Here is a 22,574-nt window from a genome sequence, read left to right as displayed (position 1 = left end):
GACCCTCAGGCGGCGTACCCATCGACAGGAGGATGGAACCCTCATCATTGCATGATAAGAAGTGAGACGGTATCTCATTATACCATACTCAGCGGGTAGTACGGCCCGCAGGATGAAAATGTTAAGAATGTCATAATGTAAAACAACATGAACTGTATTTATATAATTGTGAGAATGTTTGTGATTAAAATAAAAACAAAGAATAATCAAAACTAAATTGTGAGCTCGTCGTGTTTCTTATCATCAACATACGCACATGCCACATAAGTGTTATTTATATATATGAAAATTGCAAAATCAACAGACTAATGTTTACAGATTGGTATTGGTTTGGAGGGAGAGAGACCAAAAAAGTTGCTTAGAGACAGTAAATACGTTGGTCACGTCTCAAAACAATGGCCTACATTTATTGCGTCCATTAGTTTTTTAGACGTTCGTTGTTGTTGGTCGACTCAAAGAAATATAATATAAACTGTAATACATGTGTGTTTTTTTTTTTTTTTTACAGACCGATAAGACGCCCGCGGCGTAGTCCATACCGTCTTGTATTATACAACTCTAGTGTTTTAGAGAATCCCGCGGGAACAACTACTACGACAAAAATTATGATATTCGTGTGTTTTATGGGTTTTAACAAAGAGTGCAAATAATATTTGTACAAATTCGCGTACTTTTTTTCAAGCTTCTTAGTTAAATAATACCGCACCTTAACTTGTTCTCCTTTTGCAATGGCGTACGACAATTACAGACATTGTTGTTGCGCCACCGGTGTTACCGCGGTCCCGGCACTGTGATAACATGTTATCATGAATGCGGCTTTCTCGTCGTCCGTTTACCTGCGACTATGGCGACGTACCCTGTTGTTCGTCGCCGTTATATTATGCTTGCAAATGATGTCGACGGCCTTTGTTGCCGGCGCCGAGAAAACTTCGGAGTTCGTCAAAGGCAAAAGTAAGTGTTTTATTATATTAACTAACCCACTTGCTAGTCTTAAACCATTAAAAATTGCAATGAGATCGTTACTACAGTTGTTGTTATAGCTTGTAAGATCATTACTTTACACATTTTTACCATTATTTAAATATTACGTGTTAAAATAATATACCAACTTCTGCGCAGTTTTTAAATTAATGACTTGACTGCACTGTATAAACTTGTATAGCAAATACCCTTGAAAGTTACGTCAGAAAATTCCAAATATCGCCATCGTTCGGATTTAATAATAATACAATTTTAATTGTTATTTTTATTACTCTGCTTTGTAACGTTTGTTTAAATTTAGTAGATGACAAATAAAAATATTGCAATAACAAATAATGTATGTTATGTTTACCATGTAAAATATTAGTGATGTGATTTGTATATATCCTTCGAAATAATTGTATTTATTTAAGTTTTTTTGGAATTCAATTCTCGGTTGATGTATGAAAATCGCCCTGATTACAATGCTACTAAAATTGGAGCGATTTGTGCGTTTTCTTTTTGGTAGTTAAATATATTGACTTTTTCTCGTGCATTTGTAACGTTATTTTTCGAAATCGCGTGCTAGATTCCTATATATTTAGTAAGGTTTTACACAAACCATTTGCAGATCTGAAGTTCACATTATCCGATTGCTGCTCCTTTTGATAGCTCACATATTCTTTTGGTTTGTTTGCACCGGAACGTGTCGTACGAAATCGTGTGCACGACGACGGTTTATGCACTCTGCTTCGGCTGTTCAATAGTAATAAATAATAAAATATTGGCTGTTAATTCTCAACAGGAGAGTTCAATGTGTGATTATTATGTTTTATGACTAAAAAAATTTATACCACAAGCTCTCGGGTCGGTGACACTACGTAGTTTACGTAGGTACTTTGTTTACATACCTAGTATATAGTTTACATATCTTCCTATGACTCCATTGATTACTTCTTTTGCAACTTTATGTATTAGATTTCTAAAAATGCAAACGGATTATTTTTCATAAACTCGGTTACTCTTTCTCGTTAGTTATTCTAATCAATAAATGTTAATATGCTTTCTTATAATTCTAATTTATTGATTTTTTTAATAAACCAATCATGACTTAATGCGGAACTTGTATTATGAACGGCCATAAAATAATTATAAATTAAATTAAAGAATCTCCAACGCTAGACGTCTTTATATTAAAATTAATACCCATAAAGCAAAAAAACATTTTCAATGCATTATTATTTAGGTTCATAAAATGGCGATTAATATTATGTATAATTATTTTGGACACGACAGTCGAGTTTTACCGATGAGAAAACGGGTTTATATTCGCATGCTTTTCTTCTTTGTATTCAATGAATTGTATTTTTATATTATTAGAGGGGAGGGGTATTAACGATAAATATTTGTGAAAATATGCTCAGCCAAGTAGACGAACCGTCGTCGGGGCAACTTGTCATCCGGCCAAGCATTAGGTGACAGCTAGTCGTTATGCAATTAATGGATCACTTCACTGATCATATATGTATGCAGCTCTTTTACTGTTTTCTATGTTTAATAACATAGAAATATATATGTATTCAGTTAATTTGTTATTTTGTCGTTTAGTAATAATTACTTGACGACAAAATATATTTTCATCGTCTAATTTTAAACTAACCCAGACCCTGATGATTTTCTTAGTCACAATAAATTGTCATTACAATATTATAATTAAATAGTAGAATTATGTACTCCAAAATTGTCGCATAAAAATTGCATCACCGTGATGTTTTTTTGCACTTGTAAATCCTATTAGTGCAATGTAATAATTTAATTAGCAGACGTACTTCCAAACACCTACCTAATCCTTGACGGTCAAATAGTATTAAAATTTACAGAAATACCTACAAGTATTTATTTTGAATGGGAAGTCTAATTAATTTAAATGGTAATCGGTTCAAAGCGTTAAATATGCCCTACGGATTCCCTAAATTATTTCACATTCCTAAAATGGTAAACGCTCTTGTTTTTTACTTGGAACCCAAGTGATGTGATACAGGCGAATACCAAAACTATCGAGAAATCTGGAGCAGTATCATAATTGTCGAAGAACGAGTTAAATATACATTAAAATGCGTGGCCGAGCTTGCTGCAGGCGATTGTCTTGAACATAACCTATTGCAGAGCAAGTGAGTTTTGACTACTGAAGTCGCTTTTACCCCATGCACGCACACTAGTGTGTAACACTAGTGTTAGAAACTAAACTTAAAATTCGTTTTTGAATATAAATAGTTGTTAGAAATGTTAAATGGTCGTAAATCATCATACAGATTAATTATATTATTAACCGCGTGATGTTCTAAAATGTTGAGATAACGATGTTGGCGGCTGCGGCGCCGGCGGATGAGTCTCTAAAGGAATTACTGTTGCTTAGCATACAGTGTTTAATTCTAATATTAATTGCTACGTACGTGTCAAAAATCAAAATCTTATAATTACACCCCGAGGCCACCGATACCGAACCAAATATCACACCTTCTGGACGGTTCCCACACTTGTCTGTGTTTAACGAACATTTTTTACGCTATTCACTTGCGTATTGTTTTCGATATCGTTGTCCTAGGGATACAATAACAATAATACGCATAGCACAAGGCTGACGGTACGGTCAAAAGACGATCGAATAAGGTAGAAGTTTCTTCTATAATACTTGCAAACGGTCATGAAGTCCGTGCACAGGCGGCAGTAGTAAATACACAAATTGTATTGTAGCTATACATGTATTGCCCTTTTAGAACAAAAAGAATAAAAATATTTGTATATGTGTATTTCGGACAAGTATCGAAGAGAGAAAAACGTATAATTATTATACACAAAGCCTCTGGGTACGATGACTGAGCACATACCTATCCTCCACTCGGAACATACCGAATACCATGTACCACACATCGGCGTACCATTATTATATTATTGTACAGCCGGTTTTTGGTTTTTATAAGGCGGCAGTCGACGGGGTTCTTTTACACACAGGTGGTTCTCCTCCGCGCACATAATATAATATTAAAATCCTACAGAATATTTATGTGATTCGTACGGTCGGTAAACCTTTTTTTTTTTACTGTCATCATTCTCGCGAGGAATTTACGGCGACTTTTACTGTTCATTTGTTAAATCATTGTCGCCTAGCTGTAAGACTTTCCTCTACGTCTTGTTGCTTGATTTTTCTGTACTATGAGGGCGTATAATTTGTCCAAACTGCCCGAGAATGATGGTAATCGAGGCGCCTCGGAATTCACTCCCACTCATCATAAACTATGCTGGCCAAACACGATCGCCGAAAGACACGAAATAGTTTTACTGTACCGTCATTACATTTATTATTAGCAATATAATAATCCGTTCGTTTGATATTATATATATATATATATTCGTCATTTATAATGTAACTATTCCCGGTATCCCGCGTTGAGGTCATCTGACTTCCAGTTATGTGATTAAATATTCGGATGAATCACAAGACGACTGTGTTGGTTAAAATTGTAATTGGTTTTTTTTTTACTAAAATCCATGTTATTGCAGAAGATGAGCTGAGTTTTACCGAATAGGAATTTATTTACGACTGTGTTTAATTGCAGTGTTGATCATAAGCTGTGGTCAACGCGAAATTGGATTTCTAATAAAATAAATTAACGTCGTCGAAAGTCATTGGGCATCGACTGAAGGTGATTTTTCGAACAGTTTGTTTACCGGTTGCCATCATAGCCTTGTTATTACAAGTTATAAATTAGTCTGTACATTTTTTTCCCCTTAAACAAATCCCACTACTCAGTGATTTCTATCACAATTATGTGTTATGTGAGCGTAACAAAATATGTTTATAATAATATTCAAAGCTGCTGATATCTTGAAATTCATCTTTTGAAATTATCGAACGAGCTCGCCGCTGAGTAAATAAATAATGCGGCTCGCTATCATATGTATGATCTGACGGTTAGAACAAAAACTTGTTTCAAAGAAAAACGAACACTTTTCGTGTGGCTTTGGTCAACATCAGCTCATTACGCATTCGAATGGCTGTAAATGTTTTTAGGCGGTAGAGACTTTAACGGTAGACGGAATATAAAAGATATTTTGTAAAACTCGACCAAGTTTACTTTTTATTACGTTATGCATGTGTTATTATTTAAAAAAAAAATAATACTCATGTTATATGCTGCAAAATATCGATTGTCAGACGTTTGTAAGAAGATTCATACATCTTGAAAATAATAATAAAAAAAGTTTTACATTTGTAATTAAATAAAATAGAAATACAAAAACGCCATTTGGGCATGCTTTGATTGCATTTTTCTGAGAACTCTCAGCGGGACACTAGAGTTTTCATTTGTAGAATGATCGATAGGGATAACAGACCCCTACCGACCTGCACCCTATTAATTTTAATAGTAATGAAATTAAATTTAACATATTACTGGTGTATGATTATTGTTATTCGTTATAGTCATACCTGAGCATTTATTCCTATTAATTATACCCACATATCTCGAAGACAAATATGATTTCTTAAATATTAAAACAATGCGGCCCAGACATAATTTAAAATGATTACCGATTGAATTCTATTACATTATCTTGTTATAATACGCATTGTACCCACGTAATTCTCTCTTATCGCTGAAAATCCGAAGAAAAGACGAATTGGCATTTTCAAAAACTGAAGGCAGTCTATGTAAGGCGAGAATTTAATAATTCTACTTTATCAGCATTTTATTATTTTGAGAACTAAAGTCTAGCATGCTCTTGCTGATAACAATTTGATTTTGACTGAATTTTTTTTAATAAACCGATATTACTATTAAATCACCAAAATTATCAATAAAAAACTAATTTATCGTTGAGCCAATTAAAAATATTTTAATGTGTCAAATTATAAAAATATCTTGTTATAAGAAACTAAATTTCTACATTATAAAAAATAGTTTGTAGATATAATATATTCGATTCGTTAGGACTCGAGTGCTAAGTCAATTCGAATCGGCTGAAATAATTTTTAATAAAAATTACTCTAAAAAAATGGTTTACGTTATACTTGAATAAATAAATAACTACTTAACATAAAATGTTCTCGTTTACTAATTAGTAAGTGTTTCTGATATTGTATAGTGGCATGCTGATATTTGATTTATTTGCATAGTTTATTATTTCAAATATGAAATTTTCATAAAACATTTTACAAATGAGTTCGGTTGTTAATTATACACTATATTAGTACTTTCTTTAACTATTCTAATTTTAACTCCTTACTTACGAGTCAATAATTCAAATCGACATTGGTGCAAATAGGGGAGTTTTAGCTACTTAGCACTTTTAAGCAAATTTCACCATTCTTTTAAATTTTTTTACCTTTAGAACTTTAGTACCCTTAAATTAATATCACTATTTAGGCTTTTGTAAATCGAGATTAATACCCTTAAGGATGTGTTTTTTATTTTACCATTGTACAGCGTCAGTTTTAAATTCAACCGAAAGGCATGTGATATCAATTCAAATACAGGTTCAATAATAAGATATTTTTAATTATTGTGGTTTCTCATAACACTCCACAATTCACGTATTGTTGTGTGTAGCTTTGAATTGATATTGTACTATAGAGAAACTGAACCATTTTTTGGCGCCCGTAGTGCAATAGACTTTTAATTAAAAAATCGATATTATATTATCCGTTTTAACCGTTTTATTCCATTATTATTATTATCAACGCTTTCGTCTCCTTCGTCATTTTTATCATCGACAACATCAATAACAACAATACGTAACCGTAACAATAACGTGAGAATGACCAGGAGCATCGTTGTCCTAGCATTATTGTTCTTTAGATGGTACTCATAACCGTCACACATACCAATGTACAGAAAGTGGATTAACGCGAGCCAAAGAAAATGGGGCTTGTATAATAACGTAAGGGCCTTGGCCTGGGGAATTTTTCAGCAAGTTCACGGCATAACGCCTTACCTTAATCGATGGAAATCGCTAGAAATATGCACTTAAAATTCCTCTCGTATAGCTTGATACAGTTAGTAGTCGATATTAATTTATATATTTATTTTCAGTATGCATTGGTACCAACGGTCGTATGTCTGTTCCATCGAACAGAGACCACCATTACCGAAACCTGAGGGATCGTTACACAAACTGCACATATGTAGACGGAAACTTGGAGTTAACTTGGCTTCAGGACGAACATTTGGACCTAAGCTTTTTACAACATATACGCGAGGTAACCGGATATGTGTTAATAAGTCATGTAGACGTCAGCAAAATTGTGTTGCCCCGACTACAAATCATTCGAGGCCGTACTCTATTCAAATTGGCTGTTAAGGACGAAGAGTTCTCTTTAATGGTTATGTTGTCCAAAATGAATAATCTCGAATTACCAGCTCTAAGAGGTATGCATTCCACCCGTCCTTTATAAGATAAGTGTGTTTATAACTTATTATTTTTGTGTTGTATAGATATTTTAGCTGGAAATGTGGGCATGCTCGACAACTACAACTTGTGTCATATGCGTACTATAAACTGGGACGAGATAATTACTGGACAAGGTGCAAAATCCGTGTACTCATACAATTTCTCTAATTCTGAACGAGAATGTCCGCCCTGTGACAAATCTTGTACTGGAGGTTGTTGGGGAGAAGGTCCTCATAATTGTCAAAAATTTTCCAAGATAAATTGCAGTCCTCAATGTTACCAGGGCCGTTGTTTTGGGCCCAAACCCAGAGACTGCTGTCACTTGTTTTGCGCCGGTGGCTGTACTGGTCCTAAGCAAAGCGATTGCCTCGTAAGTAGTTGAAATATTTTCTATCATCAAACACAGTCAGATTATCTTTTCTAAATGTGCAATGTTTGTGTGTTTTAAAGGCTTGTCGGAATTTTTATGACGACGGTGTTTGCACCCAAGAATGTCCTGCCATGCAACGTTACAACTCTATCACGTACTCGTGGGAAACGAATCCAAACGGAAAGTATGCTTACGGTGCGACCTGCGTGAAAAATTGCCCAGAGCACTTGCTCAAGGACAACGGTGCCTGCGTACGAAGTTGTCCGCCAAAGAAAAAGGTAAATTTTATTGTAATGAACACTTATTTTCACGCGTTTTTATTATTTAATCCATTAATTGGATAATATAATTTAGGCTGTGAACGGTGAATGCGTTCTGTGTGATGGACCTTGTCCGAAAACTTGTGAAGGGGTAGCTACCATACACGATAGTAACATTGACAGTTTTAAGGACTGCACCGTTATTGAAGGCTCACTGACTATTTTGGATCAGACGTTCAAAGGGTTTCAACAAGTCTTTGCCAATTTCAGTTTCGGTCAACGCATAAAAGCTATGCACCCTGATCGATTGGAAGTTTTCAGTACATTAAAAGAAGTTACTGGTTACATAAATATTCAAGGATCGCACGAAGACTTCAAGAATTTATCATATTTTAGGTAATTTTTCATAAATTATAAAATACTATTTGTTTAGAAATTTTATCTATTCAGTCTATTTCAAGTCTTTTCATAATGTATTAATTAAACAATTTGTTGAATTTATCTCTGTAGAAACTTGGAAGTAATTGGAGGCCGTACAGTCACTGAATATTTTGCATCATTGTATATTGTGAAAACTTCGTTAACGTCGTTAGGTTTAAGATCATTGAAAAAAATTCATTCCGGAAGTGTTGCAATATTAGAAAACAAAAGACTGTGTTATGCTCAGACGATAGATTGGGAATCGATAAAAAAATCTTCTGAACATCCAAAGCTATTACAAAACAACAAAAATGAATCTTTATGCAGTAAGTCATCATCTCTAAACTACAAACTCATTTATTCTTAAAAAACGTTAATAATATTCGCGTAATCATATAGTTGCAGAAAGCGACGTATGTGATCCAGAGTGTTCGAAACAAGGATGCTGGGGTCCAGGGCCACAGCAGTGTTTGTCTTGTCGAAATTTCCAGTACCAAAACCAATGTTTACCAAGTTGTAGTTACGTGCCTGGGTATATACTAACAATTATTTTTCATTATTCGAACAAAATTTGATATTTTTCTTTTATAGTCTTTATGAAGCTGGAGATAAGACTTGCGCGGCTTGTCATTCTGAATGCGACGGTGGCTGCCATGGTCCTGGTTCAGAACATTGCACTAAATGCCACAATTATCGTGATGGTATGCATTGCGTGTCTCAGTGTCCTGCGTCCAAGTATAGTGCAAGTCAATCCAAACCTAGTACGTGTTTACCTTGCCACGCGAATTGTGTTGGAGGATGCGGTGGTCCAGATAATACCATCGGTCCCAACGGCTGTCGTTCATGTCATAAAGCCGTACTTAATGCTGATGCATCTGTGGTAAATATTAAATATTTAAACATTGATACATTTCACTACGTATAAAATATTATCAGACAGGGAGTACCACCATTCCCTCGTTATAAATTTTATTTCTCGAGTGCAGTAAATGTTATCTTTTTCTTCATTCTTATACAATAGTCTCGATCTCGACCAATTAATCTTGACTCTATTCACTGAGTTAGTTCGCATTCATCTATAACAATCGTGTTTTGATCGTTTTACAGGAGAGATGTTTACACAAAAATGAAACTTGTCCAAACGGCTACTATTACGAATGGGTCGGACCACTGGAACAAGGCGGCGCGGCTCTTCGTGCTTTGGCCGGCAAAGCTGTGTGTAGAAAATGTCATCCGCGATGCTTACGATGCACTGGTTTCGGGTTTCATGATCAAGTGTGCCAACGTTGTGCGGGGTACAAGCGTGGTGATCAATGTGTGGACGAATGTCCTATTGAATACTATGCTACTACCAATACCCTGCCTTCAGGTGAACAAGAACGCGAGTGTGTCGCATGTGATATCATGTGCAGAGGGTGCTATGGACCACATGTTTCACAATGTCATGCTTGTCGACATTTCAAAATATTTGAGGTAAGTTAATTTATAAACACACATTTTGCACAATACACTAAATTATACTTAAAAAACAAAACTAAATTTATTTATTTTAGCCAACTGGAAACCCTTCAGACAACCGAACTGCATTTAATTGTTCAGGACCAATCTGCCCATCTTTTGCTCCTTATAAGGTATTTACTAAAGATGACCAAGACCCCTACTGTTCAGCTGATGATGTCAGGATGGCTTCACGACTGTAAGTAATTTTTTTTTTTGTTTTTATCACTGAACCAATATCTAATTTTAAAAATAATTTTGTTTAGTGGTGATTCTGATCAAATACCTTTGATATTGAGTGCGGTTGTGGTTTTCACTTTTTTGGTCATGGTCTTACTTATGATTCTTGTTTGGCACTGGAGAAGACGTGCTAGAGCTAAAGAAACTGCTGTTAAAATGACTATGGTGCTAACCGGAATGGAGGACAATGAACCATTAAGACCATCTAATGTTAAGCCAAATACGGCTAAATTAAGGATTGTTAAAGAAGTTGACTTAAGAATTGGTGCTGAACTAGGAAATGGAGCATTTGGAGTTGTGTATAAGGTAAATTATGCAATATATTTTCTTTACAATCTAATGAATACTAATTATAACTCAATATTTAATTTTAATGAGTATTATTTTATTCACAGGGTGTTTGGGTTGTAGAAGGTGAAAATATTAAAATTCCAGTAGCTATCAAAAAATTGCACAAAAAAGATGACACATGTGCATATGAAAACACTAGTAAAGAATTCTTGGACGAAGCATACATCATGGCTAGTGTTGAACATGATAATTTAGTTAAACTACTAGCTGTTTGTATGACATCTGAAATGATGTTAGTTACTCAACTTATGCCTCTTGGTTGTCTGTTAAAACATGTACGAAACCATAAAGATAAAATTGGTTCAAAAACGTTCCTTAAGTGGTGTACTCAAATAGCTAAAGGTAAATATTAATTATTAATTATAGGACCAATAAATAGTACTATGTATTTTTTTACCCAATCAATAAATTTTATGTAATATTTTACTTTACTGTTGTTTTAATATTTTTAGGTATGGCCTATTTAGAGGAAAAAAGACTGGTGCATAGAGATCTAGCTGCTCGTAATGTACTTGTTCAAAATACAAATTGTGTAAAAATCACAGATTTTGGTTTAGCAAAATTACTAGACGTTGATCAATTAGAATACACAGCTGATGGTGGTAAAATGCCAGTGAAATGGTTAGCTCCTGAATGTTTAAAGTACAGAGTTTTCACACACAAAAGTGATGTTTGGGCTTTTGGTAATTTTGAAAAAAATTAATTGAAATAGGCTAGAATTGTATAGTATACAACTAATCAATAATTATATTTATTAACAGGTATCACTGTTTGGGAATTACTAACTTATGGTAAACAACCATATGAAAATGTAGACAAAAAAGAAGTTTTAGGCTTATTAGAAAAAGGAGAACGCTTACCTCAACCACCCATATGTACTATAGATGTCTATATGGTTATGGTTAAATGTTGGCTTATTGAGAAAGATAGTCGTCCAAGTTTTGAAGAACTTGCTGATGAATTTGCTAAAATGGCCATTGATCCAGGTCGTTATCTGGTCATACCAGGAGATCGCTACATGAGATTACCTTCATATTCTTCACAAGATGATAATGAAATACTCTCAAACTTGGCTACAGAGAGTGCTGATTTGAGTATCATAGAAGCAGATGAATACATGAACCCAAAAATGGGAAATGGTATGCCTGGACCTTCAAGACTAGGATCATGCAGTACAGCTGGTGCTGATATGATAGGGGGTCCTATGCATAGCAGGCATAATTGGGATCGTGAACTTCGAAGATTTAGTGATATACATAGATTGGGTAAGCAACATTTTTATCAAATAATATTTAAAAAACTTTCATTATCAAGTAATATTATTATTTGTTTTTGATTTAACAGATTGTGATACTTCTGATGATCTCAGCAATGGAAGCAAAGCGCAGATAGGTACTCTAAAGTTAGACTTGCCATTAGATGAAGATGATTATTTAATGCCATCACCAGCCAATGAAGAGATGGACTTAAAACGTCGACATACTCCAGCTAATTATATAGATTTAATTGGTCACCAACATGCTGAGGGTAAGTAGCAGAATAACTTTAAAAAATGTGTTAACATTTACCTTATATAAATTAATAAAACATTAATTTTATAGCTGAATATGCAAATGGAATACCTAGACCACCTGGTTTAACAAAAAATTTTCATCCAGATTTCATACCTACTCAAGTTAGTAGTGTAGATAATCCTGAATACCATATGACTGGTAATGAAACAAATAGCAATTCTGCTATTACCTCAAATACTAATGGTGCTACTACTGTTGAGCCGCAATCGCCTGCTCCCAATGGTCGAAGTCTAGAAGAAGAATCAGACCATGAGTACTACAATGACTTTGACCGATTACAACGTGAACTCCAGCCTCTTAGGCGTAATGAGACGACTGTTTAATCTTCTAATTTTAGTGGATTTTTTTGTAAACTCTTAATTATTTTTTTTTAATTTCTGTTGACTCATTTTAAGAATACTCTATAAAAACATGTTTTACAACTCTCTTGCAACAAAAATGTTTCATTGCATGAATATTATTATATAATAGAGGGTCTGTTTAACTTTTATTTTTATGTAAAAAGTTGTATGTAATTATATTATTATCTACTACTGTGCCATTATTTTCATTAACCGACTGTATAATGTTTGTTTTTTTGTTTCTTTTTTACTTTGAAGAGATGTAAGTAAAAAAAAAAATTTATGTTTGTCTGTTATTAAAAAAGAGTTATGTTATGATTTTATATAATGCCAGTTGAAAAACAGTGAACAAAAATTTTTGTAAATATGTATGACAAATGTACTTAAAGACAAAATCAAAAACTATTTTAATCCCAAATATATTTTATGACTATTGCCTTTAAGTACTCTAAATAGGTATAAATGTGTTTTTTTTTTTTATTTTTTATTAAGAGGCTGTGATATTTATTAGGTTACTGTAAATAATTTTTATTTAAAATATAAATTACATTCAAGAGTAAGGTTACTTGTTTTTATACAATGTTTTTCTATATTGAATTATATTATTAACTACTGCAATATTATATATTTGATAAACAATATAACATACTGACGTTTAATTTTTACCAATTGGTATCTATACTATTCATCATGTAAGTAGATATTATAGTTAAATGTACTTTTGGAATATTTTCAAATTGTTGTACTTATATACTATATAATGTATCCAATTTTATTAATTGTGTTATATATTAGATCTCTTTAATTTCATTGTATCATACTTTTTATTATTATTATAGATCACACAAATAGTCTTGCCATCTACTATACTCATTATTATTTGTTTACATTAAAAAAACTGATAAATAAGTTGTACTATTTATATATTTTCATTCATACAAATGTGCCATTTAATTATATAAATATTTCAAATTTGCCAGAAAACCATTTGATTATGCAGGAAACTAAAAAAAAAATTTTATAACTATTATTTAAATATATAAAATTGATGTTAAAAATCTGTGTGATTTATTCAATTGTACAATTAGTGAATATTGTAACATTGTTTGTAAAGTTGATCTGTAAAATATGAATATAGAGCAAGTTGATTGATTAATTTTGTTTTTTTTTTAGCTGTTAGAATAATTAAAACTAATATGACAAATTTTAAAAGTACTCATGATCAATTCCAAGACGAAATCTATTTGTGCCATAGCCAACCTAACCAAATTATTAAATTAAAGTAAAATATTAAAATGGGATAAACACTTCAAAATTTTTTAGCTTCGATGCGAAGCTGAGGAGGTATTAATTTTACTATAATATGTTTTTTTTTTGCGTCTGTGAACGCTCAATCTCAGCTCTCGCTGAACCGATTTTGATGAACAATACGTCAAAAGATCACAAATCGTACCTAGTCGAAGACACTACCCTCTGTGGTGGTGTCACGTTACCATTATTGTGAGAATTATTTTAATAAAAGATATTCATAACACTTGTATTTTTAAAAACCCAGCACAGGGGGGTCGCGGCACAGTTGTGACGTGGTATAGTTGGATCAAGTATAATGATATCTGACAGTGATTAAAATCACTATCAAAAATAAACGCTTCGATTCAAATCTTTAGATAGTGCTTAATTTAAAAAAAATTGGTGTTTTATTCCAAAAGCTACTTGATCTGCTAGTCCCTTATTAATATCTCGATAAAGATAAAGTATGTCAAATGAAAAAGGATTTATTAAAAAATTTATTTCTCATAAAAAAATTGTGTGGATCCATAAACTTTTCAATAAGTTATAGCATTATAAAGTTAAATATTATATAAATAATAAAATCGAAAATTTTCACACAAAAATAGCATTCGGTAGCCGTTTTCACCATGAAGACAAGTCCAGAGGTCAAATTTTTTTTTTTCAAATTAAAGTACATTACATTAGCTTTAATTTAAGATATATATAAAAGTGTCAGACCTTCCGGAACATTTTCAAAAGTTAAGTTGAAAAAGTTAATTTTTTGTGAAAAAGTTGTCATTTTAAATCCCCCCCTGTGGGCAGATAAAAGGTCAAATTTACAAAAAAAATATACCAAATGATAGGTAAAGACATCAAGCATCTATATAAAAAAAAATTATATTGATATGTTCATTTTTGAAAAAGTTACGGCAGTTTTTAGTAAAAAAAATTGAAAAAATTTCGAAAATTAGCGATTTTTAAATTTGTAATTTTTTTGGAGGTTTCCCCCATTTACGGGGAACGAGGGAAATTTTTTCAATTTTGAAGGGTAATGTCTTCGACTAGATACGATTTGTGATCTTTTGACGTATCGTTGAAAGAAATCCGTTCGGTGAGAGCTAACAAAAAGTGGTAACAGACACAAAAAAAAAAAAAAAACATCATAGTAAAACCAATACCTTCTCAGCTTCGCATCGAAGCTAAAATACAGACAGCAAATTCGCTTTCTGAGACTGATGAATTAACAAATAGTATTGATTGCCAAATTGGCAATAATTCTAATTATTATAAAAACCCAATAGACCTAACCATCGTAGTCAGTCGACTCCAGTGCCTTGTGTCATTCATCAATCTCAGTACTCGGTTGTCGCTGTCCGGCTTACTGTTTAAAGTAAAGTCTTTGTTTATTCCTTTTTAAACCTATCTACTCTCTTCCACAACATTTCAGGGTACTTGTGTCTTGCACTTCGTCTGCACCTCATACTCGGCTACCCCTGTTCTTTGTCCTCTTCTATACCCAAAGTATTTGTGTCTTGCACTTCGTCTGCACCTCATACCTAGGTGTTACCCTTATTCCCTTCCTATAACAACAGCCTTTCGACACCCACAGCTAACCCGGAGTGTCAGCCGAGCACGGTGACTGCTGTACGACAACACACGTGAATACCTAGACAGCAGGCACCACATCCTCATGTTCATCTTCGCATCACAATTACGATTACATTTACACGTTTATTTTATTGTGTTACGACACCTCGAAAATTAAAAAAAAACTCGTTCTCCGTAAACGAGGGAAATCCCCCAAAAAATTACTATTTTAAATATCGATCATTTTCGAAATTTTTTTTTTTAAAACTGCCATTACTTTTCAAAAATGACCAAATCAATATAACTTTTTTTTTTATAGATACCTTAGGTATTTCTTTACGTTTGATATATTTTTGTAAACATTTGACACTTTACCAGCCCACAGGAAAGTGTTTCATAATGGCAACTTTTTCTACTTAACTTTTGAAAATATTACGGAAAGACTGACACTTTTATATATACCTTAAATTAAAGCTAATGTAATATACTTTAATTTGAAAAAAAAAAAATTTAACCTCTGGACTTGTCTTTATAGTGAAAATGACTACCGTATGCAAATATATGCTATTTTTGTGTTAAAATTCTGGGTTTTGTATTTTATTTTATTTTAAAATACCTGACAAGGGGAATACAGATTTTCATAAATATTATATAAATAAAAAATTAATATAGCATAGAAAGTTAAACTTATTTAAATTTGTTTGCTTCTTTTAAGTCGAGAAAAATNGAGTTAAACTTATTTAATTTTTTTAAGTCGAGAAAAATAACTTTGAAATTTGAACCAACTTAAATAGCCATTTTTTTCAGCTAAGGGAAAAATGGTACGTTTGCAGAGTCGGTAAAACTTGTGTTTTACGCGATTTGGGTACAAGGTTTTCCAACTCGCGTATGGCAAAGAATTTTTTGCATTTTTTCTTTATTCTTTTTAAGTTAGAATAATTTTTCAACTGCTTTGATTTTTAACACGCTTTTATTAGTTTCACATGTATGTTTGTTGTTTGTAGTTTGTAACTTTCCACGCGCACGAGACTAGACGGTCGAACGCATTCACCCCACCCCGCTCTCCAATCGTCGAAAATAATATTTTCTAACCCGTATACGCGCGCGTCATCAATTATATATATATAATTATATATATGTAAATAAATTTTTATTGAGACACGGCACCGTCACTCGTGCTACCTTTATCAGCCGTCGCCATACTATTAGTATAAGTAATCATACGCCACGGTGTAAAGTCCAGCAAGTGCCGCACGGCCAACGATGACCCGCCGCAAATGATACGTTGAGTCTTCTTCCCGTTGTTAAAGTGGCAACGTCACTGATGTACGCCACCGGCTCCTGACGAGCCGCACGATCGAACCGATCCGCGTATCGTCGCCATTAACGCTGCTAACTTTTCGACGCCCGAGAATCTTGCCGGAAACCGCCTACGAAAGTGCCGCGATATTTTACGAAGATTATTTTCATTTTGTCCAATTCGTATAAAATATATATTTTAATTTCTTCAATATATTAACATACGAATAAAATAATCTATAAAATCGAATTAATTTCTAAATAATTCATATTAATGAATATTTGTTTTTACTACAATTCTATTGTACAAATAAGAACAACTCGAATAAAAAAAATTTAAGTTCTATATAACTGCGTTTTGAGTTTTGTATTTAAACATTTTTGTGTTTATTTAAAGCACCAAGGTTTTTAGAAGTTTAATAAATTCTATTGACATATTGGTCATGAACCTTTTTACTCACATTTTTGATGTCCCAACTAATAAGCAGTTATTTTTGGGAAACAAAGTAATGATGAATAATTACGCGAGTTTTTTCCGAATAAATATTTCAGTATGGGGCCAAAGCTCAATATTTACGCTAACCTGAATGCGTGCTGCTTTCCTTGGATGTGGTAGCCGTTTCTCAGCTCCCTCCCTGGAATCGAACCCTGATTTACCGTTACCCGTTACAACCACGATATTGATAGTAACTACTATCATAACATGAAACTAAAAAGTGAAAAATAAATATAGTTTAAAAAAACTGAAAAAACACGCTTTTAAAGTACATTGAACTAAAAAGTTAAAATAATTTTTAAAATAAGCTTAAAACAATAATGAACGAAAAATACTAGTTTTATTGTGATAAAAGCGTTGGGCGCTCACTATATATAAAATATGGCACAAAGCACCCATGCTTTTATCACAATAATACTAGTATTTTTCGTTCATTATTGTTTCAAGCTTATTTTAAAAATTAATTTTACTTTTTACTTATAATATATAAGTAATTTTGTAATTTATTTATTTTTGAATTTTTATCCATATTTATATATCATATGGTAACAAATCATGTCTTTTAATTTAAAAAATGAACTTTTTTATACATATTTTATACTTTTTTAAAAATAAGCACGCACCTGCTAAAGGGTTAACAACTTTGTTTTGATTGGTTCATTTAGTTCATTAAGCCCTTTAAATTTTTATACACGTAAAAGCAAAGAAAAATATAATTTCTTTATTATTTTTATAATTGCTCCGTATAAATTACAACATTAGATTATTAAATATCAATTTCATACTAAATTTAATTACTATAATTATTATGTATTCATACATTATAATTATAAATCGGGTTAAAAATAAGAGAATAAGAGTTATTGTTGCTTTTGAAATAATCCACCAATTTTTTAAAATTAAACACTATCTACAGATTTGCAACGAAGCGTTTCTTATGATAGTGATTTTAATCAGTCAGATATCATCTATACTTGTCTCAACTATACCGCGACCCCAATGTGCTACCGTTTTTAAAACAGGTTCTCAATGATAAAAATTAATACTTCATCACGGGCTATTTTGATATACAAAACAATTATAAAAAAATATTAACAAACATATTCTTGATAATTGTCTGCGATTAGTTAAAAATAAAACAATATTAAACATTTGAAAATGATCCAAAATACAACTGAACGACTTAAAATCGTCCTTCCTTTAAACTAACTCAAATTAATTTTATAAATTTTAACAAAACATTTAATTGATGAAATAATTCAGGTTAAAAAAAATATTTTTTTTCATTTTAAATAAAATATTTAAAGATTATTGTTTATAAGCTTATAATTTAAAATAACATTGAATGAGATTGAAAAATTATACATATATATTTTTTTTTATTTATATACATATCATATAATTTTGTTAGTAATAATATTTGATTTATCATTGTAAATATTCCAAAGGGTTATTTTACAATCTTTACAAGCAATAGCAAGTAAATATTCAGTCTTCCAAAATGTTATTAATGATTTAGAAAAGGTAACATCCAAAACTCCATTAGAATGTGAGTCCAAAAGAGCCAATAACTTCATTGTTTTCCATGAAAATATTCTGACATTAAAATCCCAACAAACTGCTGCTATTAGTTTATTGTCTGATCTTAAACATAGCTCACTTATGCCAGGGTTTGTAATCTTAATACTTTTTTTCAAACATATTTTGTTATTTATCACTTGAAATGAGTAAATTGTATCTGAACTTCCGGCACAAACTCCTTTAGTTATATTACTATCTATATCTAAAGCCATTAAACATTCAACATCAGGGAATTCTGCTGTTTCATCAATTTTATCTTCAAGCCAAATAATGATTTTACACGATTCATATGCGCAAAAAATATAGTTTTTTACACATTTTATAACCATTAAATCCCCTAATGTACTATCATTTGGATTAAATGTTTTTACTTTTTCATAATTATGAATTGAAAAAAAGTTCATAACATATTTTTCCTTGTCTGATTTGCAAAGAATTAAATCGTTATCATACAAAACAAATTTGCAAAATCCAATAACTTGAGTTGTTATAGTATGAATATTAGACAAATTGTATTTATTTATTAACCAAAATTGAATTTCGCCTAATTTGTTTTGTGATATCAATAGATTTTTAGTTGTCAGTAGTTCCAATTTTAAAATGCATTGTTTACCAGCCTTCGTTTTACTTTTTTGTCGATTAGTCTGTAAAATGAAAAATAAAATTATTTTATTAATTACTCGCAATACATAAAAACTAATGATTTTGAGTATAGACGAAATTACTGCCAGGTCGACAAGGATATGGCCTAATCTAATATTATTCGGAAAATTTCACCAGAAAGTATTTTATAGAAATTATCTTACGAATTGTATGTTATTAAATTTGTTGATCTTAAAGTAAACATTTTGTATGAGCTATAATATGAATAATGATAAGGAAAAACATGTAGATATTTAATAGATTAGAAAAACGATAGTTAATATCTTCACGTTAATTTTGTAAATGATTATGTCTGTCCTTGAGTGATCTCTAGAAATATCAATTATCGGTATAAATGGCTAAATAATTAAATTAAAATTTTTTTAGAGGGCTATTTTAATTCTCTCTCTATAATATCTCCCCTAGCTATGAGACTAAACCTTCCTAGTTTAATTAGATCACGTTTAAAAAAATATCATTCAAAACGCGATCCGAATTTATTAAAATTAAATTTGTTTTCTTTTTATGCGATTAATAAGCATTTTTGTGATAAAACTTTTATATCCTCTTTAAAAAACAATTATATGATATAATGTGACAGACTGTTTCAAGTCATTTTAAATACAATGAAAAGTCTCGTGGAACGTTTAATTATTTTCAAACTTTTAATAATATATATAAGGTTTAAAACATTAAGTAATTTTTTAATTTTCCTCTCTAATATTATTTTTGAATAATAATACATATAGTTTTTCTCAAATTGGAGAAAAGTGTTTTAAGTAGACTTAAGTGACCCACTCAAGATTTTTTAATTAGGAAATTTTACATATCAAATTTCCTTTTTACACCCTCTGAAGTTGTATTTTACTTGTGTTATTATTTTAATATGATGAATTTCTGCTTTTAACCTCCCCTAATCTAGATACGCCTTGGTTTCAAAATTATGACCATTCAATGATCAATTAGGTCTCAAAAATACTTAATCCTGCTCTAACTAACATATCGGACAATCAAGTGCATTTAAAGGTACTGGGTAATATCGAAGTAACTTCGAATATGTTTCATAAATGTAGGGAGGATAGAAATAATTAGAAAAATAAAAGAATTTTTTGTCCAAAGACCTTTTTGCTAATGATGATGAAACATGATATTTTTCACCATAATTTTTTAGTGTACTGTTATAACAATTATAATTATTATTATTATATTATAATTATAGACAGTATTATTATAAAAATAGAACACTGACTATATTATTAATAGAATTAAGACTTCTAAGAAAATCTTTGCGTACAATTGAGATAGAAATTCAGCATTATACCAAAAATGAGAAGTAGAGTAAGAAAAATTTTTTAAAAAACACTTTGATAAACATTCTAAAATCATAATTGAATTATAAAACCAAAAAAGATGATAACTATTGTCAAAGAATCAAAACGCTTGAATTAAACATGATGGAGTAAAATAACTAAGAGTATTATAAATTACAAGATTATTAGAATTTAGACAAATTATGTTATGATGGAACAAGACTAAAATGTAATAATTTTATGGAGAGAATGTACAAAGAGAACCAATATGTCCAAGTGCATAATTTTGATTAAAAACTCATTAATTAAAACAATTATTATTATATATTTTACATATTGAATGTCCATTATAGTTTAAAATATGAATCAATTATATATGATATCTATTAAGTGCCAAAAAAAATCATAAGTTCAATTCATGAATATTTGAAATAGATACATTATTAAATGCAATAATATATCAAATATTAAATTTAATTACAATGATGCCTTTATTGCTACGAGTTCATAAATTGATATTAACACATGTTTTTTATTGTAGCACTTGATAGGTATCTGAAATAAGAAAGTTTACAAATGTTACTAAATGCTAATAATTTAAGTCAAATAAATGTTTTGTTTTTAATTATTTTTAAATAAAATAATTGTAGTGTTGTTTTAATAACTTGTTGAGATATTACCTCTAAATTCCAAGTTAGAATTTCCCCAGTTTGAGTTCCAGTATATAACAATTGATTAATTGAATCAAATAACAAACAATTAGGTATATATTCATCACATTTATAAGTGTACACTGGAGCTGGTATAGTTTTAAACATATTTCTATTAGAAAAATCTGATTTGAAGTTAACAACTTCACTATTAAAAAAAGATTACTTCAAAATAGTAAAATTATAAACTCAAAACTTAAATACCTCCAAAATTATTATTTATTATTTTCGAATAAAGATTATTTATATTAGTATGCATATCTAAAAAATAGTACTAATTGACTGCAAATAAAAAAAATATTTTGTTAAAAAAATGTACCATTTTAAACCAAATAATTTTGTAATCACTTGTTTTATCAACTAACTTTCACTCTTATCTATATAATATATAGATAAGAGTTATCTTGTTGCAGTATTTTTTTTTTTTTGTAATAACGTAATAGTTTCTGTAATATAGCTTTAGCATTTTAAAAGTTCCCTACTATACTATGCCTATATAACAATAAATAATTATCTTTATTAAATGTTTATTGCCAATTTTCATTAGAAAAGACCTTTAACCATAGATAATTTAACTACTCTTTATTATTAATATTTTTATATTAAACAATCATGTAATACATATAATCAGATATCGTTCAAGAAAATGATGTTTAATCTCAATCAGAGAGCTCGTAGAATGACCAAACATATTAGTAGAAAATAGTATTTATGTCTAGATTATACCTATTTGAGTTATTTGTTTGCATGAAAATGAATAAATTTTAAGGACATACATTTTAACTTAATCAGCAATCAATGACATAAACATGGGGGCTGACATTGCTATAAATCCAACTATTAGTATTACTATCAATTATCACAATAAACAGTGTATAATATTAAAACTTATTATAATTAAAATACACTTTAAAAATATAGTTTAAAAAACTAAAAAAACACGCTTTTAAAGCACATCGAACTAAAAAGTTAAAAATAAGTTTAAAATAATTATGAACAAAAAATACTAGTATTTTTTGCTCATAATTATTTTTAACTTTTTAGTTCGATGTGCTTTAAAAGCGTGTTTTTTTAGTTTTTTAAACTATATTTATTTTTTACTTTTTAGTTTCATGTTCTGATAGTAGTTTCTATCAATATCATGGTTCTTACGGGTAACGGGAAATCAGGGTTCGATTCCGGGGAGGGAGTCTGAGAAACGGCTCCCACGTCCA

The 22,574-nt window shown here is 30.8% G+C and overlaps 2 protein-coding genes across 4 annotated transcripts in view; one reads left to right on the top strand and one right to left on the bottom strand.

Annotated features, from left to right (window-relative positions):
- The window catches only part of LOC126894459 (epidermal growth factor receptor), a 57,435-nt gene extending 43,959 nt beyond the window's left edge, over window positions 1–13,476 (top strand). The window contains exons 2-17 of one of the 3 annotated variants that reach the window (XM_050665493.1): window positions 509–951; window positions 7,053–7,388; window positions 7,455–7,780; window positions 7,861–8,058; window positions 8,135–8,436; window positions 8,551–8,786; window positions 8,860–8,992; window positions 9,052–9,340; window positions 9,568–9,933; window positions 10,014–10,156; window positions 10,224–10,503; window positions 10,593–10,890; window positions 11,001–11,231; window positions 11,310–11,813; window positions 11,893–12,075; window positions 12,150–13,476. In XM_050665493.1, the coding sequence (XP_050521450.1) occupies window positions 807–951; window positions 7,053–7,388; window positions 7,455–7,780; window positions 7,861–8,058; window positions 8,135–8,436; window positions 8,551–8,786; window positions 8,860–8,992; window positions 9,052–9,340; window positions 9,568–9,933; window positions 10,014–10,156; window positions 10,224–10,503; window positions 10,593–10,890; window positions 11,001–11,231; window positions 11,310–11,813; window positions 11,893–12,075; window positions 12,150–12,445 (4,266 nt within the window). In that variant the 5' untranslated portion in view covers window positions 509–806 and the 3' untranslated portion in view covers window positions 12,446–13,476. The remainder of the gene's footprint in view (window positions 1–508; window positions 952–7,052; window positions 7,389–7,454; window positions 7,781–7,860; window positions 8,059–8,134; window positions 8,437–8,550; window positions 8,787–8,859; window positions 8,993–9,051; window positions 9,341–9,567; window positions 9,934–10,013; window positions 10,157–10,223; window positions 10,504–10,592; window positions 10,891–11,000; window positions 11,232–11,309; window positions 11,814–11,892; window positions 12,076–12,149) is intronic. The other 2 variants (XM_050665494.1, XM_050665495.1) reach the window with 2 other exon arrangements.
- A 4,941-nt stretch (window positions 13,477–18,417) lies between these two features.
- On the bottom strand, window positions 18,418–21,681 carry LOC126894468 (guanine nucleotide-binding protein subunit beta-like protein 1). Its single transcript, XM_050665516.1, has 2 exons — window positions 21,331–21,681; window positions 18,418–19,342 (listed from the first exon to the last, which is right to left on the bottom strand). Exons 1-2 carry the CDS (start codon window positions 21,466–21,468, stop codon window positions 18,512–18,514), a joined length of 969 nt encoding a protein of 322 aa, XP_050521473.1. The 5' UTR covers window positions 21,469–21,681; the 3' UTR covers window positions 18,418–18,511.
- Between the last annotated feature and the right edge of the window lie 893 nt (window positions 21,682–22,574).

The sequence above is a fragment of the Daktulosphaira vitifoliae genome, unplaced genomic scaffold, assembly GCF_025091365.1.
Source record: "Daktulosphaira vitifoliae isolate Bord-2020 unplaced genomic scaffold, ASM2509136v1 Scaffold_1, whole genome shotgun sequence".
Lineage (NCBI taxonomy): Eukaryota > Metazoa > Arthropoda > Insecta > Hemiptera > Phylloxeridae > Daktulosphaira > Daktulosphaira vitifoliae.
Note: the sequence above shows the minus strand (reverse complement) of the source record. Positions and strands in the feature narration are given on the sequence as shown.

Coding starts and splice junctions, on each gene's coding strand:
- LOC126894468 (XM_050665516.1), bottom strand. CDS start 21,468: ATGTTTAAAACTATACCAGCTCCAGTGTACACTTATAAATGTGATGAA. Junction 19,343..21,330: donor TTCTAACTTGGAATTTAGAG/GTAATATCTCAA, acceptor TTCATTTTACAG/ACTAATCGACAAAAAAGTAA.